Source organism: Battus philenor, unplaced genomic scaffold (assembly GCF_028537555.1).
Source record: "Battus philenor isolate CCGP_79_NKW_IND1 unplaced genomic scaffold, ilBatPhil1.0.hap1 SCAF_22, whole genome shotgun sequence".
Lineage (NCBI taxonomy): Eukaryota > Metazoa > Arthropoda > Insecta > Lepidoptera > Papilionidae > Battus > Battus philenor.
In genome coordinates, this window is record NW_027181685.1 from 2894141 (window position 1) to 2918379 (window position 24239).

General features: G+C 37.3%; 1 protein-coding gene across 1 annotated transcript in view; it reads left to right on the forward strand.

Moving 5' to 3' along the window:
- Sbf (SET domain binding factor) overlaps nucleotides 1-24239 on the forward strand; it is a 113550-nt gene that overhangs the window by 82608 nt on the left and 6703 nt on the right. The window contains exons 12-33 of the mRNA XM_068767134.1: nucleotides 2763-2898; nucleotides 3499-3620; nucleotides 3705-3802; nucleotides 4339-4504; nucleotides 5889-5994; nucleotides 6376-6510; nucleotides 7394-7562; nucleotides 7957-8093; nucleotides 8890-9047; nucleotides 9911-10065; nucleotides 11215-11380; nucleotides 13001-13132; nucleotides 15217-15325; nucleotides 16048-16187; nucleotides 16994-17148; nucleotides 17755-17959; nucleotides 18852-18987; nucleotides 20144-20326; nucleotides 20797-20967; nucleotides 21865-22005; nucleotides 23144-23289; nucleotides 23902-24049. Of these exons, the coding sequence (XP_068623235.1) occupies nucleotides 2763-2898; nucleotides 3499-3620; nucleotides 3705-3802; nucleotides 4339-4504; nucleotides 5889-5994; nucleotides 6376-6510; nucleotides 7394-7562; nucleotides 7957-8093; nucleotides 8890-9047; nucleotides 9911-10065; nucleotides 11215-11380; nucleotides 13001-13132; nucleotides 15217-15325; nucleotides 16048-16187; nucleotides 16994-17148; nucleotides 17755-17959; nucleotides 18852-18987; nucleotides 20144-20326; nucleotides 20797-20967; nucleotides 21865-22005; nucleotides 23144-23289; nucleotides 23902-24049 (3214 nt within the window). The remainder of the gene's footprint in view (nucleotides 1-2762; nucleotides 2899-3498; nucleotides 3621-3704; nucleotides 3803-4338; nucleotides 4505-5888; nucleotides 5995-6375; nucleotides 6511-7393; nucleotides 7563-7956; nucleotides 8094-8889; nucleotides 9048-9910; nucleotides 10066-11214; nucleotides 11381-13000; nucleotides 13133-15216; nucleotides 15326-16047; nucleotides 16188-16993; nucleotides 17149-17754; nucleotides 17960-18851; nucleotides 18988-20143; nucleotides 20327-20796; nucleotides 20968-21864; nucleotides 22006-23143; nucleotides 23290-23901; nucleotides 24050-24239) is intronic.

The window sequence follows — 24239 nt, forward strand, 5'->3', positions numbered from 1 at the left end:
TGCAGGTCTAAATAATGTTTACTCTCTTACCAGCATTTCATCGCCTCCGCAAATAATAAATAAACTTAGAAAGCTACACAGTATAAAAAATGACACCATTGTGTAATTTTACGCTGTTACAATGAGAGCCATGAGTTAGGATGCCCGATAAATAACTTTAGATCGATCGCGTGCTTAGATCTCATGTTGATGATATCACGGCATATGTTTAGTGGTATCATTATACAATGTGTTAAATTGGATATAATTATTTGAATACAATGTGCGGACATATTGTTGTTGAACATTTATCTATTTGGTGGTTTTAAGATTTATTCGTAATAATTTGTAGACTATAATATACCGGAAAGTAATGTCGTTTCTGTCGACATATTTTACAGAAAAACTGATTGATTTTTACCGCTCCGGCATTGATTTTGTATACTAGATGGCAAAAGGTTGTTGATAACGAAGGTGAATATATTGTTGATTAGAAATAGACTTGTTAAATATGTAGTCGTGTGAATTTAACTTAAGAAAGCGACATTACATTCCTGTCCCCCTGATATCCTAATAGTATATGACACTGATACTGATAACTATATATGACACTGTAACCACTGTACTTAGATGTGCACGGCGAGACGGAAATCGGCCGCTCCTTTTCACGTCTCATGATCTTTTAAAGATAAAGTTAAAAAAAATTATTCAAATTTAATTGGAATTTTAAGAGGACTATTGATCGTCTACTTGTTATTAATGTATTTTATTTATGACTTTATTCTGCTTCGCAAGGTGTTATAGTTGTGGAGAGAAAGAGAAAGAAACACCAACGTTCGGTTGCCCATCTCGTCGTGGTCCTGTCTAAATTGTCATATAAAGTGACAGCTAAATATAAAATAAAATTATACCTATATATATATATATATATATATATATATATATATATATATATATATATATATATATAATACTTTATAAGAACCGTCTCCTGTGTTATCATTTCATTTCTAATACATGTGCAATGTTTCGGTGAACACAGCTATGTAATGTTCAGTCACTGCATTTTTACGTCACTTTAAATTGGTGCTTCTGACGCGTTTTTAGGTATCATCATCATTATCATCATACCAGCCAACACATTTGTTTCCTCCACAGATTACCAACAGGTTCGGTTGGAAGAGATTGCGCACACCATCTTACGAAGATCATAACAAAGTTGTGTCCACCTTGTTGGTGGAAGGCGTACATTTCTCTTGCCACTCCGTGGTCTCTACTCCAAAACCTAAGGCACCAACGACCATTTTTGGATTTATAGCCATGTGCCACTTCAAATACAATTTCTTTTACGATAAAAGTTAATGTTATTTTTAATCATGTAAAATTGTAATCAATGAAACGATTCTGAAACAATTTTCGTTGAATTAGATATTTTTTACTTCCTATATATTATTGACTATAATATAATACTTGTTATGAGTTATTCATGCCAACAATGAATTGAATTATAACATGCGACGTTTGACATTGTTTGTATGACTGTATACCATTAACGATTATATCTCTCAAGGACATAAATATTTTTAAAACGTATTTAATTTCACAGTTGTAGTACTATTGTTGGAGGTATTGAAAATATAACCTAAGTTAGACCACTTGTTTTAAAAAAGAAACGAGAGGGAGATATTCGTTGAGGTTTGATTTTGTAAAGCGCCATCTTTGTCTATCGTAATTATTTGATTGTATTTGTGCTGACCGCAGCAATGTGCGATAGAGACAACGCTCTACAAAACCGAACATTTTTTGTCTGATTAGCCGAACGAAATACTTGATACTGAATGGCAAATTACCTCGAACACAAAATATTGCGCTCTTTCAATCAACCACATTTACGTAAGCAAATGAAAGGGATAGATGCTTGTAGTGGGCGTCAATAATTATAAAATTTAAAATGCGTCTACACATGAACAAATTTTTAGTAGAATGAATTCTTAGAAATCCAATTTATTGCCTGTTTCTGGGCTTCTTATATTATTTATTGAATGGCATTCATTTTTGGTTCTATTTCGTTTACATGTTTGAGACAGTTTTTGCAATCTTGCTTTGTTTAATTTTATAATTATAATCTGCTCGTGTTATTTGTTTAGAAGAAAATTTTGTTCTTAAAATGAATTGGTAAACAATATTCAGAACTTTGCTGAACTGCATTTTGAATTGAATATACTGAAGAATAGTTTTTTTTTTTTAGACAACGAAACATCAGTTGATTACGTCTTGACTGATATGCAGGGTGTTTGATTATTAGTGTGTAAGTTTTAAAAGGGTGAATGTACAGGTCATTTTCTGTCAACTAATGTATTGTACTCCCATTTCAAAATGTAATGGTTTGAGTTTGGTTTGATATAGTAAGGAAAAGCACTGGCAAAATTCAAAACACTATATTTCAAAATTAAGTATATGTTTTTGTTCCTTTAGATTTTATATTATCTATAGCTATAGGCCTGTCGCATTCCAGTAAAAAATAATATCTCATTGTATATTTCAGAATGATCACTTTATACAGGGTGATTAGAAACGCGTGCAAAATATTTAAAGGGGTTTCGACCAAAAATGGTCTTTACATTCATCTTCTTGAGGCTTTTACACATATAACCAATCACCTCGTAGACTGATATTTTTCAAGTAATGTGAACGCATCCTTACATCGTAATCATTAATTGAACAATGGGAATAATAATGTGGTTTAGTGCTCTTGGTATAAGTTGTAATTTGTCTTTCCTCAGGTTGATGAACTGCGCGCTGCAATCGGCCACGGCGCTAGATGAACACACTGTAGCCGCGGCCATGCTTCCCCTGGCCACTGCTTACTGCAGGAAGCTGTGCACCGGCGTCATACAGTACGCTTACATGTGTATACAGGTGTGTATGTGTACATATATGAACTCATACGATAATAAAAACGTAAATGATTAGAATATTTAGCTTTCAAATAATAAAATAGTTCTAAGATAAATAAAATTTAATTAAAATACAAAAGAGTGGTGCTTAAAATTTAGAAGACTAACAATACTATTGTAACTACTTAAAAACAATGAATGTCAATATGCCTTCACTCCTAAAAATATATAGACATTTGCCAATTTGCATAGAACGAGCTTTGTGGATTATGGTCCGCATACGATAGTGTACATATATCATAAATAATAATACAAAAAGGAAAATGAGCTAGGGTATGCCTATGCCTTAGATTGCAAGACTAGAAAAAACTAAGAGGGTAATAGCGAAATCAAAACTTTCTTTTCCATACAAACCACAGAGTAAATTGAAACTAAAATTAAATAATAATAAGATATAAAAACATTGTATACAATGTAAAAGCATTAAATTATACTCGTATTAGTTCGTTACGAAATAAAAAAAAAGTATTTTTGTTAGTAATATTTGTTTAATACCAAATAATAAGATAAATAAATAAAATTATCTTAAAAAGCTATCTTTTAACATTTTTATTTGTTTTAGGAGCACCAAGTGTGGACCAGCCAGCAGTTTTGGGAGGCTGCTTTCTATCAGGACGTTCAGAGGGACATTAAAGCATTGTACCTACCAAGTCCGACCCATCATCAGAGGGTGCCGAGTCCAAGGTAACAGATGATAAGATAGATATGGCTCCTGAGAGTAAGGTATATATGATGTAAAGTTTCTATGTTCGTTATTACTTGTTTCAGGGAGGACGAAGAATACATATCACTATTGAAGGCGCAAGAGCCGAGCGCGTTGGAGATAGCAGCGGAGCAAATGAGGCTATGGCCAACGTTGCCACAAGGTTCAATATTACATTTCAAAAAAAAAAAAAAATTTAATAAAACTTTTTCGTGCGTGTCCAAATATAGTGCATATGTGTCCTCAAAACGAGGTAATTCTCCAAAAAAAAAAAGAAAAACGTGTTGTAGATGTAGAACAATTAAGATAATATATACCACACATATAAAATTAATGGGCTACCTTGTTAAAGTCCTCGGTTAAAGCTAGATGCAGGCCGCATCAATAGGTCTTATTGGAAGTATAAGAAGGAGGTTTATGTCCAGCAGTGGACATCATACTGATACAATAATGATGTGTTGATAAACCAAGGACGGTTTAGGATATTTAACCGCTCCACTGTTAATATACTGTCTAATATTTACTGATAAACCTATTTTTGTTAGAACGCTCTCGCTTAGTTAAGGCTCTCTTCACTTAAAGCTATCAAAGTTATGTTTTGAAAAAAAACCTCTTGCTAATTAATTTAGAATCATCAAGTAACAACTTGATTGCCATATGTAGAATCTCCATAATTAAGTAAATTTGATATTTTTTCAGAGAAACAACGAGAACTTATAGCCAGCGAAGAGTCTACGCTTTACAGTCAAGCCATTCACTATGCGAATAGAATGGTGTACCTGCTGTTGCCGCTAGAGGGCGCCGGACGGAGGGCGGACGCGCGGGGAGACGACGCCGATAGAGCTAGCAATAGTATCACGAATAGGTAATTTATACATTTTAAATTCTTTTGGCCAATTCGACTAAATACAAATAGTTCGACTAGCTAGATTGTGGGTAAAGTGAACAGTAAAAAGTGAACGATCATATACCCGCTGGTATGGTAAAGTCAATAACAGGGTTCCTTAAACAATTGTCTTAAAGGTGGACAGATGACCTTGTTAAGTAAGAAAAGGACTAATATATAGCTACCTCCGCATATGCAGTCGAAGTCGTGCAATAAAGTGCACCGCCCGTCAACCCGCTGATAAATGCGTATGCGGCAAACAATGCGAATTACACAACTACCACCGCTAAATCACTCAACACATGTTTCACCTCTCCACGGGGCATCTTCAGGAGTAATGTTACACCGATTCAAAGATGTTGTTAAGGTCTTTGGAAGACACCGGATTCAGGTCGCCTCCGACTGGTCCTATTGGAACTCTACAGTGGAGGTAATTCCAGCGATAGACGACTTATGGCTTAAATGATGATGATGAAAGAAAGTGGAAAATGGAATGGCTCGACAAAGATTCTGTCATGATGTTTCAAGACCGACACGTTCTTCAGTAATGAGAGTATAATGAACGACTGAGTAGTTTTTTTTTTTTTTTAAATACTTGAACAGCCAGGCAAAGGTACGTTATTGGATATATATTATGATGTATCATCATAGTTTATCGGTTCGATTACTCGCAGGTGCACATAAACTGTTCATGCCAAAACATTGCACAACAGGCATATTTAAAGATAAAAATCTGAGTTTTGTGATTTCAACCAATCCTCTCTATGTCCATCTCTCTCTTTCCTAAACAGACAATGTGAATATTCTCCTAACAGAGAGAATACTCTAATTTCGAGACTTCTAGTCAAACCCTCTATCAAAAATTGCTTAATTTATATTAGAGGTTTGCAATTGTTTTGAACTTCAAACTTATATTTTTTTTAAATCTACGCATAAAGTGGCTATTAGTCTCTTTATGCGTAGATTTTATTTTTCCAACCTCCAAGCTGACAGCAGCGAATAATCAGTCTACTTTGTATATTTTTTAATTCGTAGCATAGTTAGACGTAGATGCGTCGATAGAATATCACCGTAAACCAGCGTGGCGATCTGGTTTGCTTACTTCCTTTACCTTTGGTTTGAACCAACCGTTAACATGTTTTTTCCTCATGTGTTAGGTAAATCAACCGTATTTATGACAACGAACTGCTGTTTATTGTTTAAATTTACACAAAATGTCAGCACTTGATGTGCTCAATGATATGTGAAAAAAACAGGGTGTCAGATTAATAAACCTAAAAACAACTATATATAATGCTGCCATGTTTATGTTACGACTTTTGCTATAGTAATAAAAATTATCCGATAACCCATTATTCCGCAGTGTGGCCGAATCAGACAGCGCGGACGCGGAGTCTGGCTTCGAAGAGGCGGATCCTGGTGAAGCGGGGAATAACGTCATTAAGATGGTCTCGAGATTTGTTGACAAGGTGATGAACATATATATATATATATATATATATATATTATGGTGATATTAAACTAACATACAATTACGTAATATAAAAGTAATATATTTTCCATATGGATTCTACATGTTAATAATGTGAAGTATGTTCCCTTTTGTGCAATAAAGAATAAAATACAGCGGTATTTCCGAAATTACTATTAATTTATTTTATACCACAGACACAAAAAGGACATAGTTGGTAATCGATAATAGATGGCACTGGTGTCAATAGGTGTACTGCGTAGGTAATATATATAAATCTTTCAATGTAATACTTTTACAGTAAACATACCTTGTTTAATATATAATTTATTCTTGGTGTAAAGCCATAAATTTATTACTGAATTATACTATTTTTTAGGTGTGCACTGAAGGCGGCGTGACGGCAGAGCATGTTCGATGCCTGCATCAGATGATCCCCGGCGTGGTCCACATGCATTTAGAGACTTTAGACGCAGTGGCAAGAGAAAGCAGACGTTTGCCGCCGGTGCAGAAGGTATTTTTTTTCTTTACATTGCCTTTAAAATTATTTAAAATGTTTTACTTGATATGGTGGCAGGATAAATTCAGCATTTCAGTCGTACGACACCCACTATTGCACGTAGGCTTTTCCCACATATTTCTAATAAAACCGGTTGGAAGCGGCCTGCATTCAGGGTCTTCTGGCTAACTTTACAAAGTCGTGTGTCCAGCTTATGGGTGGACGTCTTACATAGCGCTTGGCGGACCGTGGTTTCCAAAACTTTAAGTATCCAGTGGCCACGAGTTCTGCCTCGCCCACTGCTACTTTAACTTGCTAATCCTCTGGGCTATGTACTTACTTTCGTTCATCTACGTATCGTCTCAATCCTGATTCGATGTCGTAGAGAAATCCAGTGTTATCTGTCTCGTTGATTGACTTGCCGGTGAGGAGTGAATCCAACTAATTTTTAGTTATGAATGGTACATGATGAAATAATGTGTTCTACCAAGTCGCGTCTACCGGCTTGTGGTCGCTACACATTTAATTTTGAATTTGGTGCAGTCAAATAGTTCCTCCTTCCTGCGTCGTATACCTCACTACTCTTGGAAAATTTGTGGCGCACTATGACGCGCTGTCTGTGCTAACTTTGGCGGCATGTATTGCTACGGTCACTGCGGCGTCGAAAGTGGTACGAATCTGATCGGACCAGTGCATGGAGCTACGGCCTTTTGGTAGCCGTCCGTGTACACCTTCAATGATTACGAGATCTTTCATGTTATCCGGTTTATCTGTCTATGACCGATAAGGTAAAAAATCCGTCCTTGATATTGGTTCCTTATACTTTAGTATAAGACATCAGTGAAGCGGTCTTTAGTTCACGGTGTGACGTTAAAGTGTGTTGTGTGTATTTGCGCAGGCCCGCATTGTAGCGCCGAGTATGGTGGCGGGCGAGGCGGGCGCGGCGCCAGCCCTGCGCGCCGTGCTGGTGGCAGACGGTCGTGCGTCGCCGCTGCTGCCAGCAGAGGGCGCTCTCTTCCTCACCAACTACCGACTGATCTTCAAAGGCACGCCCATCGACCCCTTCGGTAAGGCAACAATGCTTATGTTTATAAAAAAAATAGAGGGACTTACATGTAAATTTACAATGGGAAAACATTTATCTCGTGGAAAGGCATGTTTTACTTGTTAAAAGATATCTATTGCTTGTCATAGGTTTCTACTAAAATTTTTAAAAACTCTTAATTCGTTAATCCATTGCATCACATTATATTAAAAAAAATTCTCATTGTGTCATTTTATTCGTAATATTCGGAAATCTAAAAGATTTAATAATAATAAAATAAATTCCAAAAGATCATTTATACGTTTTCATAAATATAAAGAGACACTTTCATCACAATCTTTTATAACAATTAATTTTTTTTGAAGAAATTAACAATAATTAAATTCGTCGATAGTGAAAAGTGTTTTTTGGTTCAGCCTGTGAGCAGACAGTGGTACGTTCGTTTCCCTTGTGTGCACTGACAAGGGAAAAGGCTGTGAGGGCGCATGGGCCGCAGCTGGAGCCACTCTCCGACGGCCTGCAGCTGCGCGCTGCAACCTTCCAGCTTATTAAGGTTTGTAACGAGATTTCATCACCATTATCATCATCATATCAGCTGATACCCACTGCAAGGTGTAGGCCTCTCAAAGATCGTCATGATAATTGGTCTAGAAATGCTGAATGCGGCCTGCGATCATGACTATATCCTTGATCGGCCTGCGAGGATTGACGGCTCGTGGTCACGACTGGTAAAAATTTCGGCCTCAATCGTCGTTGGTGACCTAGGTTCTTCTCATTTCATCATCATATCTTCATCATCTCATCTCCAGACATAGCCCTCTCTGTTGCTTTTCGGGTGACCTTGAATCTTCCTATAAGGTCTTTTTTAAGACACTATAACTATAATAACAATGATAATGACTTTACATTAGGCAATGATCAATGACATTTACTATAAGTGTAATAACAGCTTTTATATTCTATGCAGAACATACTTCATAGAGTTACATATATAAATATATATATATATATATATATATATATATATATATAGTGTGTGTGTGTGTTAGCAAGTCAAGGCTAGAGACCGCATTTATAGCTTAAGCATGCTCTTGGTTTTTCAAGTGAGAATTAGCGTCATAGTGCGAAGCAATCATCTTTTTTTTCTGGTGTCACTTTAATACGTGATTATTTTTTCTCGTATTGTTTATGTATAGTTTACAATCAAAAAGTTTTATTTTTAGTTTGACCAGTGCTATACAGATTTGTTTAGTTTAGAAATGCTTTACAAAAGCAAATGTGTAAGGTAAAGTATATATAACTTTTGAATATTCGTATATGCGTACTCTTACATGAGAATTGTTCACCAGGTGGTACTGGATGAGGAGGTGAGCGGAGAGCAGGCGGAGGCGTTCCGCAAGCAGGTCGCGCGCTTGCGGCACCCGGCCTCCGCCGTGTTGCACTTCGCACTGGCGCCGCGCCCGGTGCCGCCGCCCGCGCTGCACGCTGCCAAGCACCACACGCTCAAGTGAGCACGCACGCACACACACACACACACACATGCACACACACGCATGTATACACACACACACACACGCACGCATACACACAAACACACACGCGCGCGTACTTTTTGACATTTCTATTGTTGGACGATACGAGCCTTAATCCCCAGCAAAACCAATTATTGTGCTAAAATTTGCCGGATGCTCAACAATGTTATAAGCGTCCATCCACACAACGTACATCCCGGGAATCTAATCACCTACGATTCTAAACAGTCTTTAGAAGATTTCTTTATCACCGAAACCACTATATCGCGCCATAGGCATGTCCGTGGCGATATAAAAAAGAAAGTCAGCACTCACGGTGGTTATTTTCCTCGGGCATTACCTACTACTACTACTATTCGCATCCGAATTTAGTGAATGTCTCTACAAATCCCATTTTAGGTAAAATTTTTGTAAAATCTTATCTGTTCTCTACTCGCCGAAAGGAATATTCGTACCAAATTTCAAGTCTGTAAGCCTTATGGTTCTATAGATATCCTGATGAGTCAGTACACCGGGAGGAGCGAGAGGTATAACATCGAAATATCTATAACCTGGTGAAGAATTTAGGCCTTTCAAGGGAGAATTCATTTCCTTACGGTCTCCCAAGTTTTGTTACGATCATTATAAAAACAGTGTTGTAATGAGATTGTCAGTCCTATACACCGTAGCTTTACCTACAACGCGATAATCTATAGAGAGTGATATAGGTATAGACCTATACATACCTATTCGTTAAATGCAGAGACATTACTTCTATAGTAATACAATGAATATTATATTAATTTATAATACGAGATCATCTGTCGATGTGTATAACGATTTAGTAAATAAATTCTAGAGGGTTCGCGAAGAAGACGTTACTGAAGACTGCACGGCGAGCGGGCTTGAAGCCGAAGCCGTCCAAGCGACAGAAGTACGTGCTGCCGCCAGCAGACGCGCGCTCCCTCACCTCCCCGCCGCTCATGTCCTCGCTCTCCGCAGACACGCTGTCCTGTGAGTGTACGTTCGCTTGCTTTGTTGCTTATGTTAATAGGCTTAAGGCTGAATATTGAACTGATAAATATTAATAAATAGGAAACCTAACGCTTTCATCCATTACGTTTTGCTACTGACGCATTTCAACTTGTATATTTTATCCCGCTTGCTCTTTAAAACATTTTATTTTATATGAAAAATAATATGTTTAAAAATGGCATATTTATTTCATTTCTACTATATTGTAAATATGTATAATGCTATGAGTCATACTATATAGTACAATATATTGGTTAAGTTACATGTATATGTTACATACAACATAAATAGTTGATATAGCTTTTATCAGCGCTTATGTAGCAAATGAGAAGGACAGATGATGGGGCTTTTTTAAATGTTTGTATATTTTTTTGTGATCGAAGTGGCAGAGGACATGTCACATAGTGGACAAAAAAATGTTCGAGGGGGCTATTAATTTATGGTGAAATACGTGGACCAGCGAGTACCGCGTAGGAATTTCACATAAAGGTGAACAGACGACCAAGTGTAGTGGATGTCTACGGCTGAAATGATGAAGCGAAACGTGCGTGAAGTGGTTTTTTTTAACAGTTTTATTTAGTTCGACCCGTAAGGAATTTATTTGTTTATTTATTTGGGTCCAAATTAGAAATTAAAATTTAAGCACCTTCCAGTTGTCAGATTGATCTGAAATTTGGAATACACATTTAATTTAGATGACAATATAATATAATAAAATCAATAACATTATAAATCTAAGATGGCCGCCGATGCAAAATGGCGGATTACATATTTTTCCTTAACCCCCTCAATATGGGTGTCAAATGAAAGGGCTACTCTTGTAAAACACGATGATTATGTCAAAATTTAAAATTCAAGATGGACGCCGTTCCAATATGGCGGACTAGGTACATATTTTTCCACAACCACCACAATGGGTTTAAAAAAACCGTTTAACTTAAAAGTTTTTTAAATGTATTTATTTAAATATGTAAATCAATCGAGCAGTTTTGTAGAAAAATATGGCGTGGAACACAAATGGTTCTATCGAACTTTTAGTATGCATTCGTTCGAAAATCTTAATTGTTAATGGGATCCCTATGTTACTATTGAGGAGAGCAGTGAAATGATGATGAAGTGACTTGGCAGTGGAGGAGCTGGAGCTGGGCGGCACGGACAGCGCGGAGGCGCCGGCCGCGCGGACCCTGGAGCGCGTGCGCGAGCGCGTGTACGCTCGCGACTGGGCGCGCCTCGGTCTCGCCAGCCCACCGTTCCGGCTCACGCACGCCAACGCCATCTACACATTATGCAGGAGGTTTCTACTATTTTTTATTTATCTTATTCGCTTGCTCATGATAGGAGGTCAAAAAAATCATTAGCATATTTTCCAGGCTATTCTATTCTTTAAGTCTTAAAGCGACCCTAGACGGTATTACAGTAAGTACCTTTTTGAAACTACTGTAGAAGACCGTACTCTAGCGCTTTTACTCGCTGCAACTATTTCACTTGTCTTCATCTAATATATAAAACTCCGAAAAGGCTCGACCGATTTTCGTGAATCTTAGCGCGCATATCGGTCATGGTGGAGAATCGGTCAACATCTATTTTCCATCCCCTTAAATGTTAAGGGTGGTCCATCCCTAATTTTCTTATTTTTTAGACAAATTTTTATTTTTTTATGATACAACATACAAAAATACACACAACCTTAAATTTTCACCCCTATGCGATCAACTTAAACTAACTTATTTTTTATTTGTTAATTAAAACTTTTTTTTTGGAAAATAACGTTTGCGGGATCTGCTAGTATTATACAAATATTTATTTCACACCACAATGACTCAAAACAATTATAAAAAAAGTTACAATAAACCAAAATATGGCAGTAAACACGATCAATTATAATATTTCTGTACATTTAATTATGTATTTCGCTATTAAAGTAAATAGTAACACCTTTGTAGGAAGTGTGTTCGCTTTTATAACAAAACCCCATGTGTGACTTTGAATTATCAGGTCATGAATTATAAAGTTTATTAAACATAAATCAGTAAATAAAGCTTTCTGACTTAACTTATTTATATACGTTATTATTTGGAAATTAATTGTCTATATATTCTATTGAGAATATTTGTGATAATAAAAAATATTTGTGTATAATGCACTTGTGTAGCAAACATAATATATGTATATATTATGTTTGCTACACAAGTGTACATAGATTCCTGAACCATTCTCATGGTTTAATTAAGCACTGTATCCATTTGTACTCATTGGAATTATTTTTTAATTTGTATATTATTTAATAGTATAACAAACATTTGTTTGGATGGAAAAAGTAGACTCCTTGGTTACCGATGTAGTGGAAGATGTCCACCATATTATTACGTAATTTAATTGACTTACATAATAACCGGAATTCAGATATGATATAGTGCTAGTAAATGTAGCTCCCGCGTTCAGAAGCGGTCATAATACAAATATAGATAATTGGCTGTTATAGACAGGTTTTTTTAAATATATTTGTCATAAATTAAAAAGGCAAAAAATTTTAAGTAATAGAATTTCGAATATCAAAATTTTAAGAGACATCTCAAAGTAAAGCCCATATTTGTTTTCTTTAGTATAACCCATTGATTTTCACAGAGGTGTACATTAAAGTTTTAAAAAACTTGCATGTATTCGAATTTAAAGCGTTTGCGTGCAGATATAAAGTTTATTTTGGAACCTAACAATTTATGAAACATTTTTAGTGACATATATCTTTTGTCGTATTATATCGGTTGACATAGCCACGATGACCGGTTTTACGCTACCCGCGTGCTTAATTATATCATTTCTCTGCCTAATATGGATAGGCCACCCAAGTTGCGTCTACCGGCTAGTAGTTACTCGCTCTAGAATCAATCTAGAAATAGTATATATTTATTTTCAGTTATCCATGCGTGGTGGCGGTGCCGGGAGCTGTGAGCGATGAGTCATTGCGGCGTGCGGCGCGCGGGTACCGGCAGGGACGCCTGCCCGCGCTCACGTGGCGCCATCCGAGAACGCACGCGCTACTCGCCAGGTACATCCTAATAGATGAGGGCAACCCCACTCCCAAATAACATGAGCACCTAGAATACAACGGCAAATACCTAAAAAAAAACTACTACCAAGTCGAAGATTTTCAACGTTATTAACACCTATAGGTATTCAAAAAAACCCCTTTTTGCTAATCACATTAAAATTGTATTATAAAAATAGAATATTATATATATATAATACAATGTTAATGTGATTAGTTATAATAGTAAGTAGAAATATTATATAATTAAAACAGTACATTAAAATTGTCCACTTTTAGTTACACAAGTTTTTGTTTTTAATATACAAACTTTTTATAAGAATATATATTGTTGTGGGAAATAGTATTGGTGTACGAGGGTGAATCAAAAAATTCTTGGAATCAATATTAAAAAATGCAAAGATTTTAATAATAATATTTTATTTTTCTACATAATCTCCCTCCAATGCAATGCATTTAGAATAACGCGTTTCTAACTTCCTTATTCCTCGTGAAAAAAAATTATTTTCTTGACTCTCGAAAAAGTCCTCTACGGCAGCTATAACCGCGTCATTATCGTGAAATTTTGTTCCACGAATTTCCTCTTTTAATTTTGGAAATAAGTGAAAATCACTTGGGGCTAAGTCCGGAGAATATGGTGGGTGGTCAAGGAGATTGAAGCCAGCACAGCGGATTGCGTTGAGCGCAACTTCCGATCGATGAGCAGGAGCGTTATCTTGAAGGAACAACACGCCCAACGACAGTTTTCCACGACGTTTTTCTTTAATCGCTTCACGCACTTTCTGGATTAAATTTGCATAATAGGGTCCAGTAATCGTCTGGCCTTTTGGCATGTAATCAATAAAAAGGATTCCTTCACTATCCCAGAACACAGAGGCCATAACTTTGCCAGCGGTAGGAGCAACTCGAAATTTCTTAATGGATGGAGAGGATGGTCGTTTCCAAGACATGCTTTGTCTTTTAGTTTCAGGATCAAAATGGTGGACCCACGTTTCATCCATGGTGACAAGACGACGGCAAAAATTATCCGAATCACGCTGGAACATTTCGAGATTACGCTTGGAAATTTCCAAACGTCGCTTTTTGTTTTCGTCGGTTAACATTCGTGGCACCCATCTTGCAGACACTTTTTTGAACCCCAGTGAATCAATTAAAATGGATTGAACGCTACTAAAAGATATCTTTAGGATCTCAGCTATATGTTTTATAGTCATTCTTCTGTTTTCCAAAACCAGATTCTCAACCTTTTTGACATTTTCTTCTGTAACGGAGGTTGAAGGCCGCCCAGAACGCGGGTCATCTTTACAGCTTGATCTACCTCTTTTAAATTCAGCCACCCAGTACGCAACCGTAGAATAGGGTACAGCATCACCCCCTAATGTCTGCTGAATGTCCAAAAAAATTTCCTTCGTAGACATTTTTTTCAAACTGAGATATATTTGACTTTTTAGCAACTCGTTGCACAAAAAAATTTATTACATGCGAACGAACTGACAAAAACAAGTGACAGTCTGCATAAATATAGTGTGATAGACACTCTTTAATTTGAATATCGAACTTGATCCAAAAAGGTTTCATATACATGCACTTCTAAGAACTTTTTGATTCACCCTCGTACTTTTAATTTCAAAAAACAGGGTGTCTAAAGTAAGTCAGCTATGAGGTATAGGCTAATTTTGGAAAAGATTTCTATGTTATGCTCTGGCGTGTTGACGATTTACTCATAAATTCTGATGAAAATACTTAAATTTATTGAATCATGTATATAATTCGCAGCACTACGTTTGGCAACTAAAAACTTACAATGGGATTGTTTATTACACCATTTTAATATGGACTTTTCGAGTTAAACATAGCTGTTATAATAAATTTTTATATTCATCCTAAAGATAAACTAATTACTATTCGACATTTCGGCTGTTACATAGTATTCGTCAAAAGCACTTCTAATTCTTTTATTCAGAATTGTTTGACTCAACAATAAGCTTTGGAAACTATTTAACTTCTAGTTAATATTATAAGAACATTTATCCTTATAAATACTAATTATAAGGTTAACGCAATATTTTGTATAAACGTTCCAGGTCGAGCGCGTCGCACCATAAAGGTGTGATGGGCATGCTGAAAGGCTCCAGCCATCAGACGCCCGGCACCGCGCAGAGCGGTACAGAACCCACCTCGAGCTTGGAACAGGTATCTTAAAAATTTTTTAGTACTCTTGGTCCGATCCAGGAACGTATGATCTTAAGACAATAACTGTATCCTAAAATAATTTTACTAGCGCTGATCAAGGGGCTTCGCTGCAAGATTGAATTGAGGAGCCAAAGGTTACGTAGCTCAAAGAAGTGCATGTCTCAAGTGGCAGTAGGCAGACCAAATTGCTCGTGCAACCGTCTGCTGTAAGGTTCTTGACTAGCTACCACGACCCGATAGACAAGTCGTAGGTGGGGACTAAGTGGACCGACTACATAGTCAAGATCTCTGGAAGTCGATGGATGCATGCAACGCAAGACCGGTCATCATGACGATCTTGGGAGGAAGCTTGTATCTTGTAGTGGATGTGTGTCGACTGATATAATATTAACTAAGAAAAGGACCAATATTTAGCCACTTTCGCACATGCAGTGGTAGTCGCGCAACAAAGTGTACCGCCCGCCAGCCCGTTGATAAATACGCATGCGGCAAACAATGAGAATTACACAACTGCCACCGTTAAATCACTCAACACGTGTTTCACCCCTCTACGGGGCATCATCAGGAGTTATGTTAAACCGATTAGTGCCAAATACAGAGTGCCAGTTTGGGTGCATGTGCGGAAATGGCTAAATATTGGTCCTTTTCTTCCTTAGGATGGACTTCCATAAGGTAACGCCTGATTCCATTAAATATGATATAATGTTGATGCTGTTCTCCAGGAGCGGTACTTGGCAGCGCTGATCGCGTGCACGCCGGCTGGTCGCGGTGAACTGGAAGACTCGTCTCTCAGTCTGGAGTCGCTACTGCTGCCCGATGAGCACCACACGCCGCTGCTCAGCAAAGCGGCTGGCACTTTAGGGTGAGCACTTTTTCATGCATTTATATAATCACCTTTGGGTCAGCACGTTTTTATTCCTTCATCGTGTTATCACCCTGGGGTGAGCACGTTTTTATTCATCATATTATTTTCAATTTACATAATTCTTAATGATCATTCGTGAACGTAATGTAAACAATGTAAAAACGGCCGAAATGTATTAAAATTTAAATCAAGTAGAACTCCCATTACGTCATTAAACTTAACGATACAAGGCTTTCAAACGTGTACTGTTCTAAGAAAAGTTTTTTCGGTGTTCACTTTCACTAAGGTTTGCAAAACAGTGGTTAGACCTATAGATTCGCTTTAGCTGCTTTTATTCTTAAGAGGGCAAGCAGGAGTTGCTTATTAACTAGGCACCGTCAAAATTTTCTTCTGGATAACGTTGATATACATATAATATTTTTTGTTTGATTACACCCTAACACTTTTTGTTTTGACTTTTATCAATTTTCTCATTAATTGGGACGATTATTTTACGTGAAAAATGTTTGTTTTATGTATATTCATCACAAATTTGTCAATAAAAAAAATTCTTTTAAAAATGAAAAAAAAAATCGCGGAGTAGGGCAAGCCCTTTATCGAGTTGCGTTTAACAACATGATTGCATATTGCGTAGCTAACTGCGATAGACGATTCCAAAAGATATTTATTTCCGGTAATAATATTGGATCGCTGGGATTAACTAGGTAATCGCTTGTGGAAAATGAGGAAATTGTTGTGTTGTTACCACCCGCGGGGCGAGGGAGCGGTGTTATGTGTGTTGAATACGGCAATAACGACGTCAGGGTGTTGGGGCGTAACAGCGGCGGCAAAGGAGGCGCGGCGGGGCCGGGCGCGCGTCACTTCGGACGCTGGGGCTCGCTCAAGGACCGCCGGCAGCCCTCGCACCTGGAGCTCTACGTGCCGCGCCAGCGCACCTCCACCGCGGATCTGGACTCTGGTAACTGCAGCAAACTCATGTTACTGTATGTTTAGACTAATTATTACTAGTAATATAAACAAGCTGAAGAACGCCCACAGGAAGGCAATGATCGCCACGATGACCGGTCACTGTGCTGCCCCCAATTAGCGACTTCCCGCCATCTTAACTATGATGTCGGTCCACCTAGTGGGGGGCCTGCCCACGTCGCGTATACCGACTAGTGGTCACACTAGAGAACTTTTCAGCTCCATCGGTTGCACGAGCGATGTGCCCTGTCCACTGTCACTCCACTCGCAGAACACATGTACTTAATATTCTGGCATAGGACATTGTCAGAAAATGCCTGATGCCATTCGATTGCCATTAATATGGAGAAGGCTTATGCACGAATATTGGTAGAGACCATCCTACGGCTGAAATTATGATAATTAACCGTTTAACAAGTAGAATAGCTATTATATTTTACTATTAAATTATGATATAAAAATTCCAAGGAAAAAGGATGTCACTATTTGAACAGTCATGTGATGAAATAGTAACAGTTGTTGTCTTATAGCTCACAGAGCTTACTGAAGTCATAGCATCATACCAATGGGACTTTAATTAATGGAAGTAACTGTCCAGTGTGCGGCGACAACAGCGGCGGCAGCAGCGCTCGGCGCGCGGCTCTCTACGTGCTGACGGAGAAGGGCGCGGCGTGCGCGGGCGAGGCCCAGGCCGTGCCCGTGGAGTACCCCGACGCGCGCGCCACCAAGCACGCCTTCAAGAAGCTGCTGCGTGCCGCCGCGCCCTCCGCGCCGCCTGCGCACGACCACCCCGGCTTTCTGCGGTGAGACACTCGCACACGCGTCTGGACAACTATGCATCTTGCGGTGATACCCCACCATGTGGTTATTCTAGTTTTCATCATCGTCATCACTACCCTATGTTCCTTTTTTTACGGTGAGACAACACTAACACCATCGTCATCACTGCTGCCATCATGATCCTTACCATACTTTTATCATGTGACTATCCTGGCATCTTGCGGTGATGCCCCACCATGTGGCCATGATTATGTTCTTGTTGTCGTCATCGTCATCTTTACCATATATTCGCGCAAGATCACTCCGGTTTCCCAAGGTGAAACAACACTAATACACACATCTCTCGCACAAGCACACGCAAAACTAATCTTCGGTATCTTGTTGCCTTCATGCGGTCTCTCCGAAAATATCAAGCTCTCTCGTTCACTCTCTTTTAACTTCTGAAGTACACTGGAGGGGGCTAGTTTGTTACATTTATTCATGTATATAATTTATTCATGATGATGATATTACAGAGTGAAATAAAGGTGATGAAGGACAGATGCTTGGCTGGAAGATGGCAATTTTAAATAACAATGTTTAAATATATTGGCCCTGTGTAAAAGTTTTAAAAGCATAATGTGTAACAGAAAATGAGATGTTCACCCCTTTAAGGATTTTACACCTTTAACCTGAATGTCCAACCCGTTTAAAAGACCTTATTATTATTTCAGCTATAACGTGTTCATTACTAAAAGAAAGACTTTATAAAAAAGATTATAGTAATGGTACTCTTACAAGTTTTGGTACAGTAAATTTAATATAAATAAAAATTTTGATATTATCAGATTTGTTTGACTTTTCTTTGGTTTTAGTCGTTAAAATACGACGAAAATACTAACGATGTCATATGTAAAAGTTAAATAATTATTTTAGACTAGTAGAAGAGTCGGGCTGGCTGTGGCAGCTGCGGCAATTGTTCCAGCTGTCTGGAGCGGTGGTGGACCTGTTGGACCTGCAAGGTTCCTCTGTGCTACTGTCTCTGGAGGACGGTTGGGACGTCACTTCACAGGTGCGGAACTTTGTTGTTTAACCCAAAAAATAAAGACTTCAAAATAAAATCTACTTAAATTATTTTGTATATAATTAAATTTATTTGCGTGTAAGATTAGTTAAAAATTAAATAATTTTGTTTTATGTAACTTTGTGTATTTAGTGTTTTCGTTTTTGCTTGAATTTATTTGCATATTATCTAAGTATAATAGAGTATATATACCAGTGGCGTAGCTAGGGGGTGGCGAGCGGGGCGGCCGCACCAGGCACCACAAGTAGGTGGGGCACCAAAGTTGTTTTTTCGAATGATGAATAATGAAATCTTAAGAGAAAAATGAAAACCATAAATTAAAGTAAATAACATAAAAAGAATATCGAATTTTACTATTTTTATGCTTAAAAAGTTGTTAAATAATATGAACATTAAAAAAAATAAACGGTTACAAATTATAATATACACAGTGTTTAAGCCCTTTCATTCACAAAACAAAAAGTGTTTTTTAAAAGGGCCCTTAATGACAAAATAATAAATTATTACATTATTGCAAGATTATTTAATGATAAATAGATTAAATATTCTTGCAATAATGTCAATAGAACTAGTCGACACTATTGATTTTGAAAATTTGATGACTTTGCAGACCAAAAAGCGAGGAATGTTCGTTTTTAAATTTTCCCAATAAATTTGATTAAAATCTAATGTTATTTTATATATATTTATTATTATTTTCAACCAAAAAAATATATATATTAACTACATTTTGTTCTGAATTTTAAAATTATTTAGACTCTTTGGGGGGGGGGGGGGGCACCAAGTTCCAATCTGCCCCAGGCCCCAATTACCATAGCTACGCCACTGATATATACCCTACACAGTAATAAATATTTGCAATATAAATATACTGTATATATCAAAAGGGATCCAATAGTCGTGTAACATATGAATGGAACCTTATGGTGAAGTTAATACAGTATCTAAAGAGTGATCTGTTGATAAAAAAGTAGGTTGTTCTTTCTTCGCTCAAAGCGCACCGTCGATTGTTGCCTGCGTTGTTATTCTTATTGTGTGACACAGAAATATTTTATTACATAAAAAAGACGAATATTTTGTATGACGAATATGGTGTTAAATAATAGAGAGAATTCACTATGATTTCGTCATATCTTTATTTCAGATATCGTCGCTAGCGCAAATATGCCTGGAACCCTACTACCGCACCCTGGACGGGTTCCGCATACTAGTGGAGAAGGAATGGCTGGCGTTAGGGCACAAGTTCCAGCAACGATCTAACTTAGCAGCCGCTCCACAGCAAGGCTTCACGCCCACCTTCGTCATGTTCCTCGACGCCGTGCACCAGGTATGGAAATCGGATGTTATATACACACATCCCTAATTCTTCTACGTCTTCTTCGTCTTATTGGAGACGTCAAAAGGCTTTAATTAGGAGTCATCATCATGACTTCAACTGGTAGACGCCCATGGCAGGACAAACTTCCCCTGAAAATCGTCACGATGATCGTTTTCGTGTTGATTTATTTATTGTATTTTACACAAAATACACATAAATTCGCACGATTATTCCCGATTTTCTTGATTAATATCTGTTATATTATTTGTTAAATTTTTGTTATTAGGCAAATGATTAATAATATAACTTTAACACACACACACACACAAACACACACGCGCACACACACACACACGCACACACACACACGTACACACACATACACATACATACATATAGGTGTGCGTATGTCTGTATTTTACTTTAGGTTATGTTTATTACGGATAGGAAGTATATATTTGTGTCTTTAATTTTGGCAGTTGCTGAAGCAGTTCCCGTTGGCGTTCGAGTTCAACGACTACTACCTGCGCTTCGTGGCTTACCACAGCGTGTCGTGTCGCTTCCGCACGTTCCTGTTCGACAGCGAAGCACAGCGCGCCGAGCTGGGCCTCACCGCCGCCGACGAGCGGAGAGCTGACGCCAGCCGACTGGTGATCATTTCTGTTCACCCTCATCATTACTTCAGCCTTAGGACACCTGCTGCTAGACTTAGGACTTCTCAATAGATTTTCAAATAGACCATCTGTCCACTTTGCCTCAATCTCATCGGCCACAGTCTCTTTTTGAATTTTAAGAAAATATGAAGATGAAAGAGTTACAATAGGAAGTAATAACTCTCTTGTACTTGTATGGGGCCTTATAAATAGGCCGCAAGAATTTATACCTCAACTATTCTTGATTTTTGTGCACGTAAATTTTAAAAATAATTACTTGTACTAGTTCTAAAATAAACGCGTATTGACTTAGTAGAGCTATGTTATTATTTTAAGTTTAGAAAATTTAAAAATAAAAAACTTTTTTTTTATATACTTTTAAAAACTATTCGTATAAGCTTTATTCATTTATATTTATAATAATCCGCTTAGGATAGTATTATAATGATTTATATATGTAATAAGAAGAAATAATATTAAATACATAATTAAATTGGTATGTGAATGCCGTAAGAGCTCAAATTGAAAGGCACCGTATCGAAATCTCCTATAAATGGTATCCTTCAACTTAAAGCTTTATTATTATCACTTTTATGATTATCTTGTATACAGTGGTTAAACCAATTAATTAAAGTAATTTTAAGCGATAGTTAAGTTAGCACGCAACACCACGCGTTAAATTAAGTAGACTAGATCTCATTTGTAATATTTTCAAATTTGTAATGACGTATTGTGATGACAATTTATTGGTGAATATATATAATATTGGTAAATAAATTAAAAACCGAGTGCGTTTTCGACTACTTTTACGTAAACTAAAGGATCAACTTAATTAATACAACAATAAAACAACAATAAACTTTAGCCTTAAAGTCAACGTGTTTATTTTTCCAGGGAGTAGAGACAGGTGCCAGCGATGAGGAAGGTTCCCGCACGGCCGCTCACGGGGTGTCGCTGTTCGACTTCGTGGACCGGGTGCATCAGCGCATACCCGTTTTCTACAACTTCTTATATACACCCGATTTTGATAATCCAGTAAGTCATGCCCCAATTTTTAAATCAGATCACTTGTAAGTAGAAAGAAGGAAGAAGTCTTTTTGTTCACTAATGTTTGAAATTTTATTTTGTATGTTTCCGTTTTAAAATTGAATATATACTATAGTGCTAATAAGCGTGAGAGCTCTTCTTTCAATTTTACTGTTGTTAGTTCACTACATTCCCATGGGTAACAACGTTACGTTTAAAATTGAATATAGGTATTATAAAAAATATTATTTTAGTAAATTAAAAAAAAATAATTTAGTAATTTTGAATATACGTATTATAAAAAAAAATAATTTAGTACATTGAATATACGTACGTTTTAAAATTGAATATATACTAAAGTACTAATAAGCGTGTAGATTCTTCGTTCTATGTTACTGTTGTTAGTTCACTACATTCTCATAAGTAACAAATAATGTGTGGTTATTGGACGAGAAACAATAGTGCACTATTGTTAATATTACATTTTGATTAATAATTTAATTTAATTAATAATAATTCTCTCACTAAATATTACTACATTGGCTACGTGCACTAAGAGCATCCCAGAAAAGTAAATCCCCTACAAGTCCTTTGGACCTCCTTAAATACCGCTTGTTACTGATCGCCATTTTTAGGAATTTCTTAGTGTTGGCCCATATTTTCCGAATGTACCTAGATATCTCATACCTAGATGATACAAGCGTATCATAAATGTTAGATGCCATAGTCAAATGATAAAATAATATTTGTCAATTTATATTAAAAAAAACTTTGTGTGCCTTTTTTAGTCTCTTTGGAAATGTTCTATGAGTTACCCTTCCGTTGTTAGGGCAACTAAATGGTTGTGCCATACACCAGCTGAAACCCCGCAGTATTTTTTGACTCCTTTAGACAAAACTGAATGAACACTACCCTTTACTGTCATAGTTTCAATGGCGCTCACCTAATGCCTCAACGCCCCAGGGTAGAGCTGCAGCCACCCACCCGTTATCATAAAAATGCGTGCAGAATTACCACGAAAGCCACCACAGAGCCTGGGCATACGTGATCACCCTGACTCGGCCGCCAATACCTTGTTATGGCGATTGTAGAAGGGAGTGGTAAAACCTACATAAGTCGTGAGATAACTCAGATAACGCGTTTGCAGGTGTTGAGGCCAGTGTCAGCGATAAATTGTCTGGAGGTGTGGGAATATTACGTCACGGAGGAGCTCTCGCACGGCACCCCCTATGACCTGGAACTGCTGCCTGGGGAACCCGAGCAGAAGTCTTCTCGCAGAGTCGTGACAGCAGGGTGAGTGAACTCATTACCAGTGGTAGTTTAGTTTTAGTTAGTAATATATTTTTGACACCGCATCCATCTGTATGTATTATCACTGGCATAGTCAACTAATGTATTGTTAACCTTGTTGCCATCTTGTTTGCAACAATTGTCTAATTACTTGAATGTAGAAGGTTTAAAGAAATTATTCTATAGTAATTTATCAGAAAAAGCTTTTACAACTGTTTCCACACAACCTGTATAACTTGATCTTTCTGATTTTTTTCCATTTGAATGCGACCAGACAATAATTATATGTTAATTGTGAACAATAATTAATTATAATACATATTAATACAAAACACACATTATTACACATACATTATTTATTGTTGCTGAAACCATTGATATTTTGAAAGGGTGTACCATAGATTAGTAGCAAATGATCTATACATCCAACAATTTAAAGCTTATATACCTATTATATTCTTAAAATAACAATTTGCAATGCGGATTCATTTAAAATGTTCAACAAGGACAATGAGTCAATCTCTTGGATTATAATGTAGGAAGTGAAAGTATATCAACTTAGCAAGATATCAATAGTTGGTGCAGGTCATTATAAGGCCTATGATGTGACTGCAGGTACGACAGCATAGCGCGCTGCATGCCGGACGCGTTCAGCGGGCTTCTGGAGCGCATCCGGCAGCTGGAGCTGGAGCTGGGCCATTTACCGCAGAAGTGGCGCGTGCGCTGGGACCAGCTTGAACTGCCTAATACTCTGGAACTGCAGGTGAGACTTACGTTCGATCAATTTTGGACTATATTCACCAGATAGAGTTAATACCTATGCTAAAGTTTAGTTCATTGGTCAATGGAGAAAAATTAAAGATGCAATTTTTTCGTTGTTTGCTGTCGTTTGTCGGCGTGGACTTGTTTTCATGTTCTTATGTTAACTGCGCGGGTTTACCCATCTACTATAT